This window comes from Hemicordylus capensis, chromosome 2 (genome assembly GCF_027244095.1).
Source record: "Hemicordylus capensis ecotype Gifberg chromosome 2, rHemCap1.1.pri, whole genome shotgun sequence".
NCBI lineage: Eukaryota > Metazoa > Chordata > Lepidosauria > Squamata > Cordylidae > Hemicordylus > Hemicordylus capensis.
In genome coordinates this window covers 21,631,599-21,651,857 of record NC_069658.1, presented here as the reverse complement: position 1 = coordinate 21,651,857, position 20,259 = coordinate 21,631,599, and the positions used below count along the sequence as shown (strand labels likewise).

The following is a 20,259-nucleotide window of genomic DNA, read 5'->3' as shown; positions in this document are numbered from 1 at the left end:
TAAGTAAGCTGGCAGTTTGATGGAACATAGGAAGCTGTCTTATACTGAGTCAGACCACTGGCCCATCTAGCTCAGTATTGTGTACACTGACTGGCAGTGGCTCTCCAAGGCTTCAGGCAGGAGTGTCTCCCAGCCCAACCTGGAGATGCTGCAAGAACCCGGGACCTTCTGCATGTAAGTAAATACACTACCACTGAGCTATGGTCTAACCCACAAAATAGAGTCCTCCCATGTAGTCACTCATCCAAATGCAAACCAGGGCAGACCCTGCTTAGCAAAGGGGACAAGTCATGCTCTTTACCATCAGCTCTCCTTCCCAATGCTTCCAGCACATGGAAGCTAGTGTAGAAAACAATCTTTTGATTGTGTTCCATCCCCAGGATGTGATAAGCTGGTCATCTGCCAGCAAGACTCCCTCCCTGTTCACTAGTAAGCTTGGGGGGCACGCTATCAGGTGGCCCCTTACAGTGCTTTGTCCCAGGGCCCTTTGAAACCTGGCACTAGAAAATACAACCACTCTGGGTTCTGTGAATAAACCTGTGATAGAGCTGCACAGTGACAGGACTGTGAAGAAGCTCCCAAGTATACAATTTAAACAAGAGACCCACTCCCATCACACATATTTTGTCGTAATCATTCTTTTCCTGATGAACTGAACTGCATGAAGGGCTTTGCGCTGCTTCCTTAGTAGGGGAAAAAGCCACAATAAAAAGGAAGGGTGGAGGGAAACAAAAAAGGTAGAGTATTTGCCGCAAATCCCACAGTGTTAGCCTTGAGTCTGAAACTGTAAAACTTCCAGGATTATTGACATTTAATAATTTCCCCAGAGGAAAGAAAACACGTAATTGAAAACACTAATAACCTTTTCAGTGTTCACTTACCACTGATTCCATGTCCTTCAGGGTTATTGGTTTCCCCAGCATCATCTTGTAAAAAGGCCTAATGAAGAAACCTGTGCAGAAGCAGAGTTACAAAGTTTAATTTAAAATGAGCCTCTTCCCCAGAGAACTATAACAAGGACAGAGGCAAAATCTAGACAAGGTATACACAGCAAAGCTAACAATGTGACCAGCAGAAAGAGGCGACACAAAAATATGATGCGAGAGAGACTATCAAGCAAAACATAAACCCTTTCACCAGCCATTGTCCGCGGCCACTGTAGGGGTGATATATTCGAGCAACAACCCTGGAGATACTGGGCATTTCGTACATATTATCAACCCACTGAGTGATCCAACACCCTGAAACAAAGCCAAGGGCTATTAAACAGACACCCATTGCACAAATCCTTAGGAAGTGTCCTTTTCAAGAGTATTGTTATTCCTGAAATGGAACTGCTCTTCTTTACCCAGTGGCGTAGCAAGGTTGGAGTGGGCCCAGAGACAAGATCTGAAAATGCACCCCCCACTCACTGAAGCTCAGCTCATGAAGTAAAGAATTCTTAAATGAGACTGAATAGTGGTAACAAAAAGCATATATAACATCATCCTAAATTATTTTTTAAAAGGTTTTGTAAATTGTGGACAATGCAAGTCATTTAATGGTACTAGAGAAAGACATGCTGTTCTGGTAGCTCCAGGTCTTAACACTCACATCAGTTTCGGAGGATGAATACAACTGAAGGAAGCCCGGGCGGGTGCGTGGCTGGGGGAGTCAGTCATGTGACTTGCCTCTGGGAGGCCCCCCAAGGCAGTGGGCCCCCAGACAACTGTCTCCCCTTGCCCTATTATAGTTACGCCCCTACAACCGTTATCTGTACAAGAGTCCCCTTCTCCCTTGCTTCTGGTTATCTTAGAGAGCACTAAAGCCATGCTGCACAGTTTTGGTTATCCTTGCACAAAACTTTAGACATTTCTGTGAATGCAGCTCAAGAAAAGGAAAGGATTATAGAGTAGCTTATCCTCAGTTGTTCTGCAGAAGCAACTGACAGATGTTTACAAGTAATCTGTGTGGTAAGGCAATGACATTTTTACAAAGTTGCTGCTTTTTCGGAATGTAGCACTGCCTTAATTTCATTGCTTTCCAAGGCATTCATATGCAGAAGAAATAACACTACTCACAGAACCTCTGAACTATTACATCACTCGCTTTATGTCTCTCCATGAAGGAGCTGGCACTAGGCAATGTGGTCATAAAAGAGAGAAACAACACAGAATCTAGAAACATTATCGCTTCTAAGCAATGTTAAGACATACTTTTATGGTCACACTCTCCTATATAACTCACCATCTAAAAGTTTGCCATGATACACTGCTAAACCAGCAACTCGTCCAATGAAGGTGAAGTAAGACAAATGATCTTCATTACAAAGACCTGAATTAGGATTGATCTGCAGAGTATAGTTGTCCCTTATTTCAGAACAAAAAAGGGAAAGGGGGAGAGAGAGAAAAAGGAAAGAAATAGAAATTGGCATCAAGTATGCACGATTTTTATTTGCTGCCAAACAGCACAAAGCTGTACAGAATATCCTTTAGGAGCAATAGGTTATTTGAACTACATACACCAGGTACACATGACTGATTCAAATATCTGCTCCCCATAGTAAACCAGCAAAATAAAAATGAAACTAGTGATAGCCCAGTTTGTCAGATGCATGACGCATTATCTTCATTTGGCAGACACACACACACTCTCTCTCTTAAGAGAGAGAAAAGAATGGGGCCACATGGCCATGGAGTACAAGCAGTACAGCCTGTGACATTTCTTTGCAAAGCTCAAATTTATTCAAGATAAACACATCAATTTTTGCTGCCGTGTGCGGTCACATTGTGCTTATGTTGCATGCATTTGAGCTCTGTGCTGAAACAGTATAAACTGTACTTCCAATACTTGGCCTTTTGGCCATATAGGGCTTCCCCTCCATACCTCTGTGTGTCCTTTATAATATAAATTTAAGTAATAACAACCATTAACAGGTGCATCAGATGAACTGGAATGTAGTCCACAAAAGGTTATGCCACAATAAAACTGTTAGTCTTTAAGAAGACATACAGTAGGACTCATTTATCTTTGCTGTGACATAGCAACATGGCTAACCCTCTGGAATTTAGCAGACAGGAGTAGACCGTACACATCCTATTTTACTACAACACATATCTGAATAAACTCCACTTGATGTGTCCCATTCAAACCAAGACCACAGATGGGGTAGTGGGCTGCTCCCTTCAATTGAGGCTTGTGCAAGTACATTTCTCAGTAGCTTGAGAGGTGTTATTTACCTCTACAGCATTTAAGGAAAAGACAGCATCCTTATTCAATAGGAATGTTATGGTAAGGTTTTTTTTGTTTTTTTTAAATAGCAGTAGTGATTGTCATTTCAAGGTGCTAATTAAAAATGGCAGTGCCCTTTTAATTATTGACTGCAAGAGAGTGTCTTTTCTGAGGATCCATTATTTAGAGCTTTTTTCATATATAATTCCTTATAGATTTGCACTATGCCTCCACCCCACCTTACAATAATGTATATAAGGTTGCCATATTCAAGATCTCCAAATCTGGGCACCCTGATTTGCATATTATGCAAAACAGCTTGCAAATAATTTGCACACTATGCAAATTAACATATGCACTGTCCAGTTGACTTGTATTTCCCCTGGATATCTACCAACAATAGTTGGAGAGGATCTCTTTATCTGAGCATTAAATTAGCTGTGTGCAGTACCATCATGGATTCCTCATCAACTGCAGACGATTACCCCACTCTATTTACCTGTACCTGAATATGCTATTTATTGGTGAATAAATACATTATTTATGGGTTTGAATATGCTAATTTAAATGTGCTATTTATTGGTGAAGGTGAAGATACCAGATAAGATTGGTGAAGATGCCAAATCAAAGTTCGTGCTGAGGAGCAGTGCTGAGTGCATTTTCACCACCACTCAGTTCTACAGTTGACCCTCTACAATTGACCCTCTAGAATTTTGCAGTTTTACAATTGACCTCCTGTGCTTCACCTGCCTTTCTCTAAGTCCAGTGGTTGAACAGAAAAGTGGCCGCAGGAGGGCTAGAGCGTGTAAAGTTTGTAAAATGAAAGCTGGGAATCCGGGCGCAAGGGACCCTGCTTAAAATCCAGTAATCCGGGGGGAGGCGGCAACCTTAAATGTGTAGTACTTAAGGTTGAACCAAATTATTTATTATGTTTATATATCACCACTCAATAAATCTCATGCTGGTTTGCAACAAATAAAACAAACTAGCTGATCTGGCGCAGAGCATCAGAGCCCCTAGTTTTCCCTGTCTCAGCTCCCCATCTTCATCCCCCCCCTTCAGCCCCAGTTCATTCTCCTCCTCCCAGTCCACTTTCCCTCGCTGCCCAGCCTGGCCGGTGCTTTCCTTCCCCGCCTGCCAGCCTGGCCGGCCTGGAGGTTGCTTTCCTTCCCAGCTGGCCCACTGGCGGCACTTTCCCTTGCCGGCTAGCCTGGCTGGTGCTTTCTCTCCCCGCTCGCCCGCCGCCATTTTCTTGCCCCGTCCCTGTCACTATCCAGGCAGCTGCTCGCAAACTCTCGCGAGAGTTGCTACCCATGGGATCAGTGAAGGGTACGCCTTGTAGAAATATATATAAAGAAGATTAAAATAGTTAAAAGCAGCTAAAACATAATTAAAAGGTTCAACCCAAAACCTGCAGAAAAAGATGTGTCTTCAAGGCCTGTTTAAAGGCCATCAACAATGCTGGGCCTTGTATCTCAGCATAGGGGTGATCACAGAGAAGGCCCAACCTTGGGTTGCCACCAGACAAGTTGGCAGCAGCTGCAAGTGGACTTCCCCGTATGATCTCAGGAGATCGTGCAGGAGGAGGTGTTCTCTTAGGTAACCTGGATCCAAGCTGTTTAGGGCTTTATAGATATTCGCCAGGTTGTGCTGCATTTGTCTAGACATGACCTTCCTGCTTTTCAACAGAGGAACACAATAGTAGATCCCATGTTCTGACAAATGCAATCCAGTCCCATTTTTTATTGATTGATTGATTGATTGAATTTCTATACCGCCTAATATAGAAATCTCATTTGAATATTATGTTAGAGGAGGCACCCAAGAGCTTGAGACTTGCTCCTGCTGAGACTATATTGACTTTCACTCAGGGAAAATAATTGATCAGACCAGGTCTTTGGTATTAGCAGCCAATAAATGCTTAGCAAATGTCTTGAGTGCAACACCACAAAATATGATGTTATTCCAGCACTGAAACCTGATGTGTCACTGTAAAGAAAAAGGAACAGTAGCACTGTACTAGACAGTTCTTGTATATTACCGCGGTTTCACTCCTAATTTCTGATACATTGGTCTCATTTACTGCCCGCACAAGCTGTGAAAGAAAATCAGGATGTTATTGAATAAGTAAGCTCCTATTTATCCATTGTCTCAGGCTTAGTTTACAGCACTCTGAGCACCTATAAAGGAAAGTGATATGCTTATTGATACCCTACACAGCAAGCTCTACCTGTAATAAATAAATCAATCTTTTAACAAACCTGTTAGAGTTAACTACTAGGCAGAAACGGGAATTAATTGGGTTAGAATGACGATATCTATACCCAGGAGAGGGGCAACGGTAATTAAGATTCCTTTCTGCAGCTTTTTTTTTTTTAAAGGCAGCTATACATTGGCAGAAATATAATTTACTCCTACTTCTTCTGTCAAGATGTTATTGAGAAGATGTAACAAGCATGAAAATTATTGGAAATTGTACAAGTGGAAAACTGTGCCTTGGGCATTTCATTGCAATTCTGCCAGGAACTGGCTCCCAGAACACCTGCATGCCGGGGGCAATTTCAGTAGAGGGAAGGGGATGGCAGAGAGCATTAGGACAATGGGGAAGGCAGAAACATCTTCTGAGTGAGGCTCATGCTGTGTTTGTGTGCATGCGCGTGCACATAACTGCATGTATTTGAATGCATGGCAAAGCAGTTGGAAAATTCTATTTAATAGTAGTATGCCATCATATTGGCATACAGTGTGCTGTAAACCACCTAGAGACTTTGGTAGTGGGAAGTATACAAATTTATGAATAAATAAATAAATAAATCCTAGTCTTATCGTTGATGTTGTATTTTATTTATTCTTGTGAGCGACCTCCAAAGAAGTGAGAAGATGTCAGGACTCAACTGGTCTCAGACTCCAAGGAGGACTCTTGGAGGAGGACATGGGGAAGATTTATTAGTGACGTCTGTACACACACACACACCCCACACACACATGCAGGCACAGCCAATCTGTACTAAGCATGGCTGGCTTCTTCTTTTGGCAAATTTGGAAGATGTCCCCCCACCTCAGAACTTACACCTGCAGAGCAATAGCGAAGTTTGGACTAGATGCAGTGAGGGCACTTCAAGATTGGCTCTCTTGCTCAATACATGGTAAGTGTGTCTGTTCCCAACAGCTGTGCTATAATGCTCATTTCCTATCACTAGGTGTCAACTTAGCAATGGGCTGGTTCAGATTATACCAGTTCTCTGAACTAGCCTACCATGAGGAGGTGAGTTGGAGTGCACCTCACCTGCCCATCCACCATGCCTCCACCACCCACATGGGCATGGATCATCTGGAGGTCTACACACAAAAAATTCTATGTGCATGGGCCAGAATTATGCAGTCAATCACTGGATTTTTCTCCTGGGGTTTTTCCTGCAAACTGGCATGATAAAAGTGGAGGTGAAGGTTTGGATGACAGTTCTCAACCACTGGCTCAAATTAGCCTTTTGTTCACGGGGCCTGGCCCTGCTAACCTTGCAAGACAACTTTCAGTCCTCATGGAAACAGGCAGTCTCCAACAAAGTGGCTTCTCTCCATCCATTTTGCTTAAAATGGGCTGGGACAAGGTGAAAATGGCCATCAAACAGAGGATTCTGGACACGGAACACCAGGCAGATTTAAGTAAGGTGACAGGCTTTCTGGCCCTGGACAGTCGTAAGTTTACCGTCTCCCCCTCTGCATATCTGACACAATTGGAAGTAGCAAGCCACAGAAGGACTTTCACCCTTGCCCGGTGTCATGCCCTTCCCTCCGCCTTTCTGGAGGGCAAATACAAGAAGATCCCATTCACAGAAAGGATCTGTCCTTGTGACTCTGGAAATGTGGAAACCATAGACCATGTGCTCCTGTCGTGTCCCTTTTATAAAGACAGTTGGGACAGGCTCATATCTCCCCAGCTTCTTAAATACCCCAGCCACTCTAGTCAAGTCTACACCAAGATGCTGCTCTCAGATGACAATCGGTCCTTCACGTACAAAGTTGCCAGGTTCTGTGGGGAAGCGTGCAAGATCCACAGGATCCTGACCGCCAGTTAATATCCCTGGCAACAGATGTTTGACCTTTGAGCATATCACTTGCTTGATTGCATAATAATTTTAATTTGCCTTTTACTTCAATGCTTTTATATTGCTTTTATGTAGCTTGTATATATTATTTTAACCATTTTATACTTTTAGTTGCCCTACTTTTAAGGATTCATTTCCTCTATTAATCTTCCTACAGGTTTTAGGCTTAGCCAGTAGTATTTTACTTCAATAATTCCATACAGTTTTTAGAGTTGTATTTTACTATTATAATCGTACTTAGCTTTTAGAGTTATATTTCATTTAGCATGTGTTTTATTATATTGTATCTATACTTATCCTGTGCTGGTCTTTGACCATAATAAAGATGATTAATTGATTGATTGAGAAGAAAAAGCTTTTCAACTCCGTAGACCAGAATGTACTAAATTTAGTACAGCTAAACAACACTGAGGAGAAGTCAGGGCACATCAATCATTGGCAGTGATCTACAATAAAAATAGAGCTCCAAAATATGGTAGGATGCATCTTCATTTGAACAAGCGCATTATTTAGGATACAAACAAAACCACACCTGGAATACAGAAATGGTAAACAACTCCATATGGACCTTTGACTGTATAGACTGACTAACAAAGAACAAAATTTCATGCACAAAGTACTTACGTTGCAGAATATTCAAAGAGGCCATAATATGGGTTGAACATTTCCTTGGACAACAGGAAGAACCATTCCCTGGCCACACCTCCATAGTCAAGGCCCTTTTCTGATTCAAACTCTATCCAAAGTCTAGCTTTTAATACATCTGGTCTCTTCACTGACATGATTCTTCTATACGATTCTTCAAAAATATTATTTCTGTGGAGCTTCATCTCAAACCTGTTTGGTATATCTGCCTGCATGGAGAGAGACATTTTTCACAGATTGGTCTAAATTCATTCCACTTATTAGCTAGTTTCATCACAAAAAGAGAGTGGGGATCCTATATTCCAGCTATACAAATTAGACACAGTTCCCTATTCCATAGTGTAGCAGCGAAACAAAACAATTGAAAAACGTTTTCTGCGAGGTGCCAATCAGGCCAGCTCCATAATCAAAGATTATGTATTATCAAAGATTATGTAACAGTATTGCTCTTTCAACACGAATTACTCACGACAGCGGAAGAAAAGAATGTGGATAAGGACAAGGATAAGAGAAAATATTTTTCAGTGTGTGTGTGTGTATCTGTGTCTGTGTATGTTTTAAGATTTGTAAGGTGATTTCCCTTTAAAGTTTGGGAACAAAATTCAATTTGAGCAACTAGGAGAATTCAGTCCACAATGCAAAATGGTGTACAATCATAAAATCAAAGTTAAAACTGTCATCTATTCCACTTGACCCCTGGAATGTTTCTGGCTGTCCCAGTTTGGACTTTTGCCCCCTAATGGTCGCTGCCTATGGCTCAGCTACCCAACAGTGACAACTTCATGCAAACAAAGGGACACCTGCATAATGATCATGTCTGTTTGAGAGAACATGGAAGCCTTACAGATCAAGAGCTAAATCAGGGCACTATCTCAAGGATTTCAATTTGTTAGGATGATTCTTCTAATATCCAGCCTAAATAATCTTTGCAGCAACTTGACCCCAACGACCCTCCTCTTTCCTCTAATCCTGGTAAGCACCAACACCTCTCTTCCCTTCATTGCAACCTGCTAGAGAAGCAAAACTGGCACTGTGCCTACAGCAAAAAAGAGACATTTGGGTCATCAAGGGGCTTCGAAATATTTGTACCAAGACCCTCCAAACTACCTAAGCTTTTTTGGGGGTGTGTGTGTGTGTGTAGTTGTTTAAGTCAGCACAAAGAAAATAGGAGAGGGTGGGATGAATATAATGAGGGGAAGAAATACGTTGAAAGAATTCATGATCTCAGGTTTCCTTCAGTGGAAAGCAAGCTTCTTCTTCTTAAAGCTCTGTTTGTTTGATCAGCGAGCTTAGTACTTCTGTTTGCTACTTTGTCTGCATGATAATCAATCTCTTTGGTAGAATGAACTAAAAGGTTAAGAAGTGTCACTAGAGAATTAAGGACTGCTCAAGCACTTCTCAGTAATATATTTGTACTGGGATACAGAGTTGCTTAGGCTGTAATTCATCTGATCAATACACTGGAAACATTTATGTGCTGGAGCATTCTTTAAATTCTTGGGTTGGTGGGATCCACAGTAAGTCCAACTGTGCTAGCACAGAACCTGTACTGCCCGAATACAAACTTGCATGAGCTGTGCTCAGAGAGCCCCCAACCAGAAGCTAATGTTTAAGAAGCTATATGTTGTACTGGGAAAGGCCTGAAAGGCCACCCAAACTGACTGCTTGCTCCTGCACAGGCAAAGACCCTTTAACCACTTCCTCCCCGGCTGGAGCAACAACAGGGGCTTTGGCAGATGCCTCCTCTTCTTTTGTAAGTCTCTGAGGCTATTCACATGATTGCAGATAATTGGGCGAGCCTCTGCTAGCCCCATTTTCTGCAAACGTGTGAACCACCGGGCTCTGCTCCGCAAACCTGTTTTTTTTTTAATCGTGAGTAGCCGTGGCGCGAGGAGACCTCCCACTCACGAGGAGACCTCTCACACCATGAGCAGACCCCCAGAGGGGAGGCGGAAATCCACCTTCCTGCTCCGGGGGTCTCGCCAGCATGCCCTGTGCACTCATGCAGGGCATGCTGGAGCTTCCGGGGGCCGATCCGTCATGGAGCCGGCAATCGTGTGGGCGGCCGATCCGGCTGCCCAGGGCTCCCGCTATGATTGTCTGCGGAGAGAAGGGGCTTAGCCCGCTCTCCCTGCTCAGCTCACCAAACCGGGTCTCACTGATCGTGAGATCCAGCTCAGCGACTCATTTCCCTTGGTCTGCACAAGAGAAAGTGGCTAATAACAAGGGTGGTGTCCCTGGGATGGAGTATGCTGGGGGCTAGATGTTAAGCCTCTGGGGGCCTGTTTGAATGCCTGGACCTCCAGCTGCCTACCTCTATTATCAGAGGGGAATCGAAGGTGGTGCTCCAGCAGCCCTTCTACAAATACTAGATCACCACCTTAATTGTTAAAAGGGGGAAACACTTAAAATACCTGTTAACTCATTTTTCACATTGCTTCCTGCTGCTTGTTTGTCCTCCAGGATAGACTCACTGCTTGCCTAAGTAGTTCCTGTGCTGTCTTGGCCATATCTGTGAAGGGTCCCTCATTATGAAAGTCCCTTATATATAAGTCTAAGTGTGTTTGTGTGTGTGTATGTGTGTGTGAGACAGACAGACATGACTGCCAGAAAGTAAATAGAAGCAGAGGTTCCCAGTGAGTGTGCGTGATACTGTACTTCCGCCCCTTCCTGTATTGTCTGAACCTGCCAATGTCAGGTGGAAAATATTATTAATTATTATTATTGTTGTTGTTGTTGTTATTATTATTATTAGAATTGTGTACAATTCAATTAGGTGTACAGAATTAAACACATAAAACATAGCACATTTAAAATTCATAAAAATTCATTCCCCCTGCTAACTTGGCAAAGAGGCACCTTTTAACGTGGTGATTTTCTTTATTGAGCAGGGGGAGAGTAACTGGCCCTTATCGAATAAATAATAATAATAATAATAATTCCACAACAAACAGCAAGTGCTGCCTTTGTAAAGAAGCAGATGAAACCATGGACCATCTGATCAGCTGTTGTAAAAAGATCGCACAGACTGACTACAAACAAAGGCATGACAAGGTAGCAGGGATGATACACTGGAACATCTGCAAAAAATACAAGCTACCTGTAGCCAAGAATTGGTGGGACCATAAAATTGAAAAAGTTGAAGAAAATGAAGATGTAAAAATATTATGGGACTTCCGACTACAAACAGACAAACATCTGCCACACAATACACCAGATATAACTGTAGTCGAGAAGAAAGAAAAACAAGTTAAAATAATCGACATAGCAATACCAGGGGATAGCAGAATAGAAGAAAAAGAAATAGAAAAAATCACCAAATACAAAGATCTACAAATTGAAATTGAAAGGCTGTGGCAGAAAAAGACCAAAATAATCCCAGTGGTCATTGGTGCCCTGGGTGCAGTCCCTAAAGACCTTGAAGAGCACCTCAACACCACAGGGGTCACAGAAATCACCATCAGCCAATTACAAAAAGCAGCTTTACTGGGAACAGCCTATATTCTGCAACGATATCTATAACAATTGACAATAAAATTCTGGCATCCCAGGTCCTTGGGAAGGACTCGATGTCTGGATAAAACAAACCAGTCAATAACACCTATCTGACTGTGTAAACAAGAAATAATAATAATAATAAGACAAAATTATAACAGATAAAAACACATTAATAACATACTAAATTTTTTAAAATTGATTGGGTTTCCTCTGCTGCCTGACATCTGTAACCAAGATTTGAAGTTGGGCAGAGAATGTTAGATGGCAGAGGGAACCCAACATCTTCCACTCACAGGTTCAGATGCCACAGGTACTGACTTGCACCAGGAGTGCATGCTTTCCGGCAGTTGGGTGAACCTGCCCAATACTTCTACAGTGCCTCCAGCTTTCAAAATGGCCCACAGGGGGGTGGGCCAACTCACTGTGGCCAACTCGCTGCAGTCACACTGGTCTTTTCTTCCTGCCATTTCCCTCCTCATATTGCCCCTTTGCGGGTCTCCCCAAAGCAGCAGCAGACCTTGCTGCCGAGTTCTCTTATTAAAGCAGACTACCTCATGTGTTCAACAACACACCATATCCCCCAAATATTCTGTTAATATCCATAGGGTACTCCTGAGGTAGTCTGCTTTAATAAGAGAACTCAGCAGCAACGTCTGCTGCTGCTTTGGGGAGACCCGCAAAGGGGCAATGTGAGGAGGAAAATGGCAGCTCGCCTGCTCTAAACCTTTGGTGCAGGCTTCGCACCTGGCATTTCAGTTCTCATGAGGCACAACCCCACAGGTAGGAATGCAGAGAGTCTTCCTTCCACTGCAGAACATGAAAGACATGCTTTGGTGAGTGGTAGGTGGAAATTTAGCTTCCTCTCGCCTCCCTCCCGCTTGTCCCCTCCGGTTGAAAGCCAAAGTGATAGGACGGGCTTGCAGGGGGGAGTTGCATTGTTCCCTGCAGCGAATTGTCCCTGTGGCGAGTTGGCTGCGTCCAATTGACCGGCGGCGAGTTAGCTGTGGCGAGTTGCCCGTGGCAAGTTGTCATAGACCCCTCCCACAGAATTCTGCCCACCAATGTAATACATGTTGGCACCTGCATCACTGGGATATCCCTCATATCTCCGGGATAACATCCCTGCCTGTCACTTGGTGACTGAAAAAGCAATGGAAAATACTGTGGAATCCAGTCATGTGAATCCACACTTAAGTGAGAGAGAAGGGGTGGCCAGGGTACCTTCTGGATGGAAGTGGTAGCTAGCTGGATGTTTTTGGAAGAGCAGAATAACAATTATTTAAAAAAGTATGGAGAGTAACCTATTGCTATAAAGTATGTGGTTTCCCTATATCTGAACTGCTTCCTCATATCCCAGGACAATATATTATCATACTGATAGGCAATAACTTACTGGTTTCTTTAACTTCTTCCGGAAGTAGTCATATTTCTGTTTAAACTCTCTGGAATATGGAACAGCCTGGAAGAAATGAGTACTATTACTGTCAGTACAAAGCATCAAATGAAAATGGACAGTGTTCATTGGCCCCTTGCATCCACTTCTCCAGCTACCTCTCACTTTAGTGCCCCTCCCCCTAGTTTATTCACAATACAAGCCACTCAGTCCATGATTCTCCTTCTTTTGAAGCTCCCACTGCTATTCAGGACAGCTTGACATTAGGAGAGTGTAGGTAAAGTAGTAGGAATGACAGATTGACAAAATGCATGTTTGCACATCACTCACTTGTAAGACCAAGAATAGATTTACAGAAACAAAAATTCAAGCAAGGCAAGTGATTGCAACGAGCCACCCAAACAACTCTATATCCTTACTCCCAAGAGCTTGCATTGTACTTTTCAAATGTCAAGATTCAGAGAGAGGAACCACCCCACCCCACCCATACTGGAGATGGGTTTTGAATGTATGGAATTGCTTGTGTGTGGGTCTAAGCTGTGAAACTGACATGTACCTGTTAGGCTGATATTTTATGGAATACATGAAGCATTAATAGTACATCTAAATGCCCCAAACTCTCTGCTAACATACTCCAGATAAAGGATAAAGATTGTAGGGCCATAGCATTTAATCCATGGATCAGTTGATTAAATAGATTTTTAAAAGCAACTTAAAAGGTGCCCTTGATAAAATTGCATATGGCACATGAAGCATTCCCCCTTTTCTCTTACATAGAGGGAATGCCTCTTTTGATGAACCCTCTTCTAATGCATAATGTACATAATTTAAAAACAAAAAAGGTACACTTCTTGCTTCAGAGCCAGTTTTGACCCATATAATATGTAGATTACATACTGATCAATCAACAAAAATCTTTATATATATTTCTCTAAGTCATACCTGTCGCTAATCCCATGTGTGCACAATAGTGATATCACAATAGTGATATGCTCCGGATAGTGACGGAGACGGGGGAGACAATGGTGGTGGTAGTTGGCCAGCTGGCAAACAAAATGGTGGTGAATGACAGCGGGTGGGCAGCTGGCCAAAGAAAACGACGGCGGAGGGTGAGGGAAGAAGACAGCCGGCGGGGGGCAGGCGGCTGAAGAAGATGGTTGGCCAGCAGTGGGGTGAAGAAGATGGCTGGCGGGCAAAAAAGCAGGGGCAGGGGGGAGAAAGCTGCGGCAGGCGAACTAGAGGTGCAGATGCTCTGCGCCTGGCCCAGCTAGTACAGATTAATCAACTAAGGTTTCTTTAATTAGATGAAAGCCCTAGCAGTAAAACACTGTTGTATTTGCCTCACATCCATCAGAAGCCTTGCAGTTGAGCTGATGTCCAAGAAAGCAAGTTGTGGATTCAAAGACAAGGATTCAGCAGAAAGTTGGGAACAGAGACAGCTATTTCCAAAATGTGAGTAGCATGAGCAATGTCTCAATGGACCAGTGACCCCATTGAGTTCAATTAGATGCTTCCTAGAAAGTTTGCCAAGGGCTGCAGCCTGAAGGCTCTCTTTTACAATGGGAAGGCACCACTACAGCTCCGAAAAACATGATGGATGCTTCTATGGATAACTTCCTCTATCGCTCTGGCCTTTCTAGTTATGAAGATAATTCCATGCAGATTCTTTCTCTAGGTCCCACGAGTTCAGACTTGTTAGAATACAAAATGAATATACTAATTTATTTCATATCTCAGTTCCTAATGGGAAAGTAATTGGTCCCATTAATCAGCAGAGGCGTAACTAGGGAAAATGGCGCCCGGGGCAAGCACTGAAATGGCGCCCCCCGCGCCCCCCTGCCCTCCCAACATACTACATTATACTTAGGTTTTTCCTCACAAGCGCCCACCGCCGCCAAGCCAGGACACTGACTGGCCGCCAGGCGCCAGCAAAGCAATGGGGGGGAGGGCGCGGGCGGCGCGGAAGGGACCGCTCGTGGGGGAGGGGCGCCGACACGCTCCCTTGACTGCTGCAGCGCTGCTGCACTGAGCAGGAAACATTTGTATTAACCAAAAAAAAAAATTAAAAAAAATTTTAAATTTTTTTTTGTCATGGCGGCGCCCCCCACGTGACCAGAAAATATGGCGCCCGGGGCACGTGCCCCCCCTGCCCCCCCTATAGTTACGCCTCTGTTAATCAGGTATGCCAAATTAAAATATACAGCTAATGCACCTTCTTTAGCTGTATCACCAGGGGTGGGTGGATTACTAATGCAGTATTTCTCGCTGTCTTGGAAACACATCATTTTCTGCTAAGAAAAAAAATCGTAATACCTAATGCCTATTTGAGGGCTACCTCCAGGATCTCGGTTTCAAAAAGGAAGCTGCCTGACATAGCTCCAGAACAACAGAAGGAAGGACAAATGTAATAAGTTCCAGGCATACTGGAGCTGGAAGCATCCATCTGTTTGATAAAGTCATTTCTCAACAGATGGAATGCTTTGGTGAAAGGAAGCTAGCACACCAAAACACAATCCTCTCCAATTCAGCATCTTTAAAGAGCAATAAGAGGTCCAAAACACAAAATGAATATGGAGATAGGATATTCAAGCAGACAATAACAGCTCTACAACCAGGAAGTATATATGTTTTCCTTCAAGAAACTGAATGCAACAAACAAGTATGGGGACAGATGGGAAAAAAATTAAAACCATTCTGGAACTCTACAAAAGATGCCAAAGAATTCCATTAACATGGCATATGGTGAGAGAAAGCAGATTCTTAAAGAATCCCTCCAGTCCAAGTGAGGTCAAAGTATAGCAAGCTTTGGAAGGCTTCATATGGAATGATTTCTAGACTACTCCTAAATCCAATTTGAACCTTAAAGGAAATGGACACCTTCACCTAGACTATGCCAGTAGCAAGCTTATTTCAACTGCATGAGAACATAATCAGAACAGCATTTATTATTACTACAAATATTTATATATTGCTTTTCAATTTAAAAAAAAGCTCACAATGGAGTTCCCATAGAAAAAGCAGTAAGAAGATAGCTCCTTGTTCTAAAAAGGCTTGCAATCTAAAAAGAGAGATTTGTAGGGAGACACCAGCAACAGCCACTAGAGGGTTGATTGGATTAATTAGGGACAGTTACTATTCCCTTCACCTCAGCTAATATAAGAGAACCACCGTGTGTCTATTTGTCCAGTTACCCAGGACAGGACTGAACCCTAAACTAATTTCCCCAGTGAGCCATCTGAAAAGAAGAGCAGGAGAGATTGGTAGGCAGAGTTCTCCTGGTGCCCACCCACAGGCTGCTGACCAGCAACAAGACCAAAGGGTGGAGTAATCCTGAAGTGGGGCTGGAAGCTTCTTCTGTTTCCTTGGCATTTTAGTTCGATCACCTGTTTTATCTAGCGCTTTTGGACCTTCAGTATTTGCCACACATTTTCTATCTATCTAAGGCGTACCCGTGCGAGAGTTTGCGAGCAGCTGCCAGACAGCGACGGGCATGGGAATAAAATGGCGGTGGAGGCAGCTGGGCTGGCAGGGGAAAAGATGGTGGTGGATGGTGGTGGGTGGGCGGACAGGCAGAGAAAACAACAAGTGGGCAGGTGTGGGCAGGAGGACAAAGGCGGTGGGTGGGAAGAAAACAATGACAGGAGGTGGGCAGGGGAGGGAGCTGAAGCAGGTGAGCCAGCGGTGGGGGGGGGAGAGGAGTGCAGTGGCAAACTAGAGGCCCGCTTGCCAGCCAAAAGGAAGGATGGCCCACACTGGGGCCAAATGTGAAGCGCGGGCGGGCAGGCGGCAGAGAGGGCGGTGCAGCCTCCCCACTCCGGCCCGCCTGCTGGCCAAATGTCAGGTCTGCCTGCACTGGGGCCAAATGAAGCCTCTCTGCACCTGTTCACAGAGACAAGGAGAACATCTGAGCAGGTGGTGGAGAGGGCGGTGCAGCCTCCCTCTCTGGGTTCGCTTGCCGGCCAAATGGCAAGCCAGTGAGTGGTCGTGGGGGGGGGGAGGCAGGGGGAGAGAACAAGGGAGACCTAGAGGCACAGATGCTCTGCACCAGGTTCAGCTAGTACCTCAATAATTCTCACAACCACCTCTCAGGTAGCTGAGTACTCATACCGTCATATTGCAGATAGGGAGCTCAGGTGTAAAAAAGACCCGGCTTGCCTAAGACCATCTAAGTGATTTGGGGGCTTAAGGAGGATTTGAACCTAGGAGCTTCCTAGTTCATGTCCTAGCACTTCTCACTTGCCAGATTTTGGTTATGGCAGGGATCTGTTAACTGATGGTGCTGAAATTCTGGTGATGAGAAGCAATAGATCTAATCTTCAATTCTGTATTACTGCCAAAATCTATTTCCCCCTTTTGTCCCCAGCCCCAGTGCGGAAAGGAGCAGAGGATGAGAAAAATTGTGACCGGACAACAGCAGCACTATAGTAGTAGATGGCAGTGTATCTATCCTGAAGAGAGGAGAGCTAAGCAGGATTCCCCTTAGGGGATGGAGCTGATCCAGGAAGAACAGAAGATTTCAAGTTCCCTCCCTGGCCTCTCCAAGATAGGGCTGAGAGAGATTCCTGCCTGCAACCTTGGAGGAGGCGCTGCCAGTCTGAGTAGACAGTACTGAACTAGATGGACCAATGGTCTGACTCGATATAAGGCAGCTTCTTTCCTCCTTGCCCTATTAACTGGTCAAAGAGGTACTCTTCACAGTGGTGATTTTCTTATATGTAGCAAGAGGACTCCCTACAGTTGCTGTTGCTGGTGTTTACTTTCTGTTTCATTTTAGATTGTGAGCCCTTTGGGGGCAGGGCACCTTCTTATGTTCTTTTTCTTTGTGAACTACTTTGAGGACTTCTGTTGAAAGGTATAATAAACGAATGGATGAATAAATAAATAATACTGTAAGCAGCAAACCTCTGCTTACAGTGATCTTCAGGGTACCAGAGGCTAGTATCACCAAAAATTTTCACAGCTCATGTTTCAAATTATTCAGACTCTATACTTACTGGACCAGTAATAGCTGGATTCTGCAGCCTAGGGTCTTCCCACTGGGTAATTTTATTATCTGTAAATTAATAATATAAAATCACAATGTTAGTTCTCTTACGACATTAGTTTACTTCCAGATATCTTTAAGAAACATTTTCATGTCTACTTCCTACCTATCTCCATATAACTACATTCTCCAGGGTTAGAAGGAAAATACATACACCCCATCCATTAGAAGCCCATCACACTGTTTAGTGGGAAACATCCATTCAAAAATGCAAATACCAACTATAATCTAGTATTGAGTCATTCTGCATTTGTTAAAAATCTTTACAGTATCAAGTACGCAAATTATAAACTTCTTTTCCAAAGATCTATAATTTGTGTTCAATCTCAGATTTGGTATATTCAGACGAAATAATGGTCTCAAAGAGCTGACTAAATTAATTGCAGCTGAATTCTGTGTTTCCGTGAGAGGGGCCAATTTTACAAGTGCTGTTTCAACATAAGGTAAGGTCTACTCACTTGTTTATAAAGTAAGAAAACACTGGGGTTGCCTACAAATTAAATTCTGTTACATTTAAGAGTATACTAAATTAGAACTATTAAGAAATCAATTCAGTTCTATTTGGATATTTAAATGAGTAAGAGAAACAATACTACTGGAGACAGACAAAATTGGAAGAAGTGGCAATTTGTGTGTGCTTGTCCATGATCCAGGGGCAAATTCTGGGTGGTGAAAAGGCTGCAAAGTTGGGAGACATGGGTTTCTAAATTAGTGGAGGGCGGGTGGGGGAGGGCATTTCAGAACCTTTGGCATAATTTTAAAGGCTTCTCCTCACATATACAGATGTTTACCTCTCTGAGGACCCATTTGAGATACCCTCTCTTTTGTGAAAAAGTATAAGGGGGGAAAAAACAACCCACGTCACTTGACCTGAACCCTGCACATGGGGTGAGGTATATCTATAATAATACATGTATTTTGTTTGAAAATGAGGCACCAATATGCTTAATGGCACTGTGCACTAGGCATGTGCTCAGTGTCCATGGGCAGTAGTGGCTTGCCGACCCCTGAGAGAGAAAAGGGCTTTATCCATTTAGGATTATGATGAGGAGCCCTCATTTTCATGTTGTTTTTATAAGTCTACATACATTTTGAGTTAAACCAACTCACCATACAATCTGATTCCCAAATGTAGAGATTATATTAATTATCTGGGTGTTTTCAAAGTGTTCCATTTCTGGTGATTGCCATATGCTCACAATGGCTGACATATTGTGCAGAGTCATGTGGGCGATCCAGAACTGCCCGCGCCACTGCAGGGGTCTACCACTGCTTGTGCGGTTGCCACACAGGGATGTTCCACTACTATTTAAACTTGGGCAACTGCAGTTGTATGACACTATGTCCGTTATTTCCCAAGGGATGTAGCATCATTCAAGTATGATTGTGCAATTTTAAGTAGTAGTAGAACAGCCCTAGTGGTGTTTGAGACAGCCACAAGGCAGTTCTGAACCACTTGCATGATGCTGTGCAACATGTCAACCAGTGCGTTTAAGGCTGAGCAACTCACGGCAAAGATTGAGCTTGTGGGTGTGGAGGTAGCTTGGAATCAGGAAGTGGCATGCTCAGTTTTGACTTATGCTGTAGCCACAGAGGTAGAACACAATTAATGACACGTAAGCCCACTATTCAACATCAGCCCAAGTTGCCTAGAGGATTAGCTTCCCTTAGCATCTTTTAACACCCCTGTTATTTTCATGATGTGGGAAAAAGCTGGAGTTTCCCCACCCTATCAATAGGTGAAACAGAGGCTCTAATGAAATCGAACAATTGCAGATATGAATCTCAGTGGTGGCAACTCTTCCAAATGAATTAATGTGCAGAATTAGGTATGACCTCGAATGCCTGGGGATAATCAATAAACTCAGGGCTGAATTAACCAATCATTAGGCCAAGATTCACTTTGGATGCTTGTCTAAAGTTTAGTTGCTTTAGACTACAAAGCACTTGTGCTTTGAAAGCACAAGTGTTTCTGGTGCAATATCTGAAGCAGGATGGCTCTCAGATGTTCTTATAAAATCCTGAAGCTCAGAACATGATAGCCGTCCTTCTATGAGAGAGGAGGAGCAATCATCATGCTTACAGTTGGGGTGAAATTCTGCAGCCGACTAAGCACAAAGAACAGAATGATCACACATGGATATGCTGACAAATATGCTGGAGGGAACAAGATATGGAGCATCTGCTTTGCAGGCAAAAGGTCCCAGGGTCAGTCTTTGGCACTTCCAGGTAGAGCTGGGGAAGACGCCTGCTTGAAACCTTGCTGCCAGTCAGTGTAGACCAGGGATTCTCAACATTGGGTCCCCAGATGTGAATGGACTTCAACTCTCATAATCCCCAACCAAAGGCCACTAGGAATGGGG

The 20,259-nt window shown here is 43.5% G+C and overlaps 1 protein-coding gene across 13 annotated transcripts in view; it reads right to left on the bottom strand.

Moving 5' to 3' along the window:
• Nucleotides 1–20,259, bottom strand: part of NEDD4L (NEDD4 like E3 ubiquitin protein ligase) — a 397,256-nt gene that overhangs the window by 25,327 nt on the left and 351,670 nt on the right. For all 13 annotated transcript variants that reach the window (XM_053288369.1, XM_053288370.1, XM_053288371.1 and 10 more), the window contains 5 exons: nucleotides 17,847–17,905; nucleotides 12,853–12,918; nucleotides 7,941–8,170; nucleotides 2,227–2,348; nucleotides 882–952 (listed from right to left, as the gene is read on the bottom strand). In XM_053288369.1, the coding sequence (XP_053144344.1) occupies nucleotides 882–952; nucleotides 2,227–2,348; nucleotides 7,941–8,170; nucleotides 12,853–12,918; nucleotides 17,847–17,905 (548 nt within the window). The remainder of the gene's footprint in view (nucleotides 1–881; nucleotides 953–2,226; nucleotides 2,349–7,940; nucleotides 8,171–12,852; nucleotides 12,919–17,846; nucleotides 17,906–20,259) is intronic.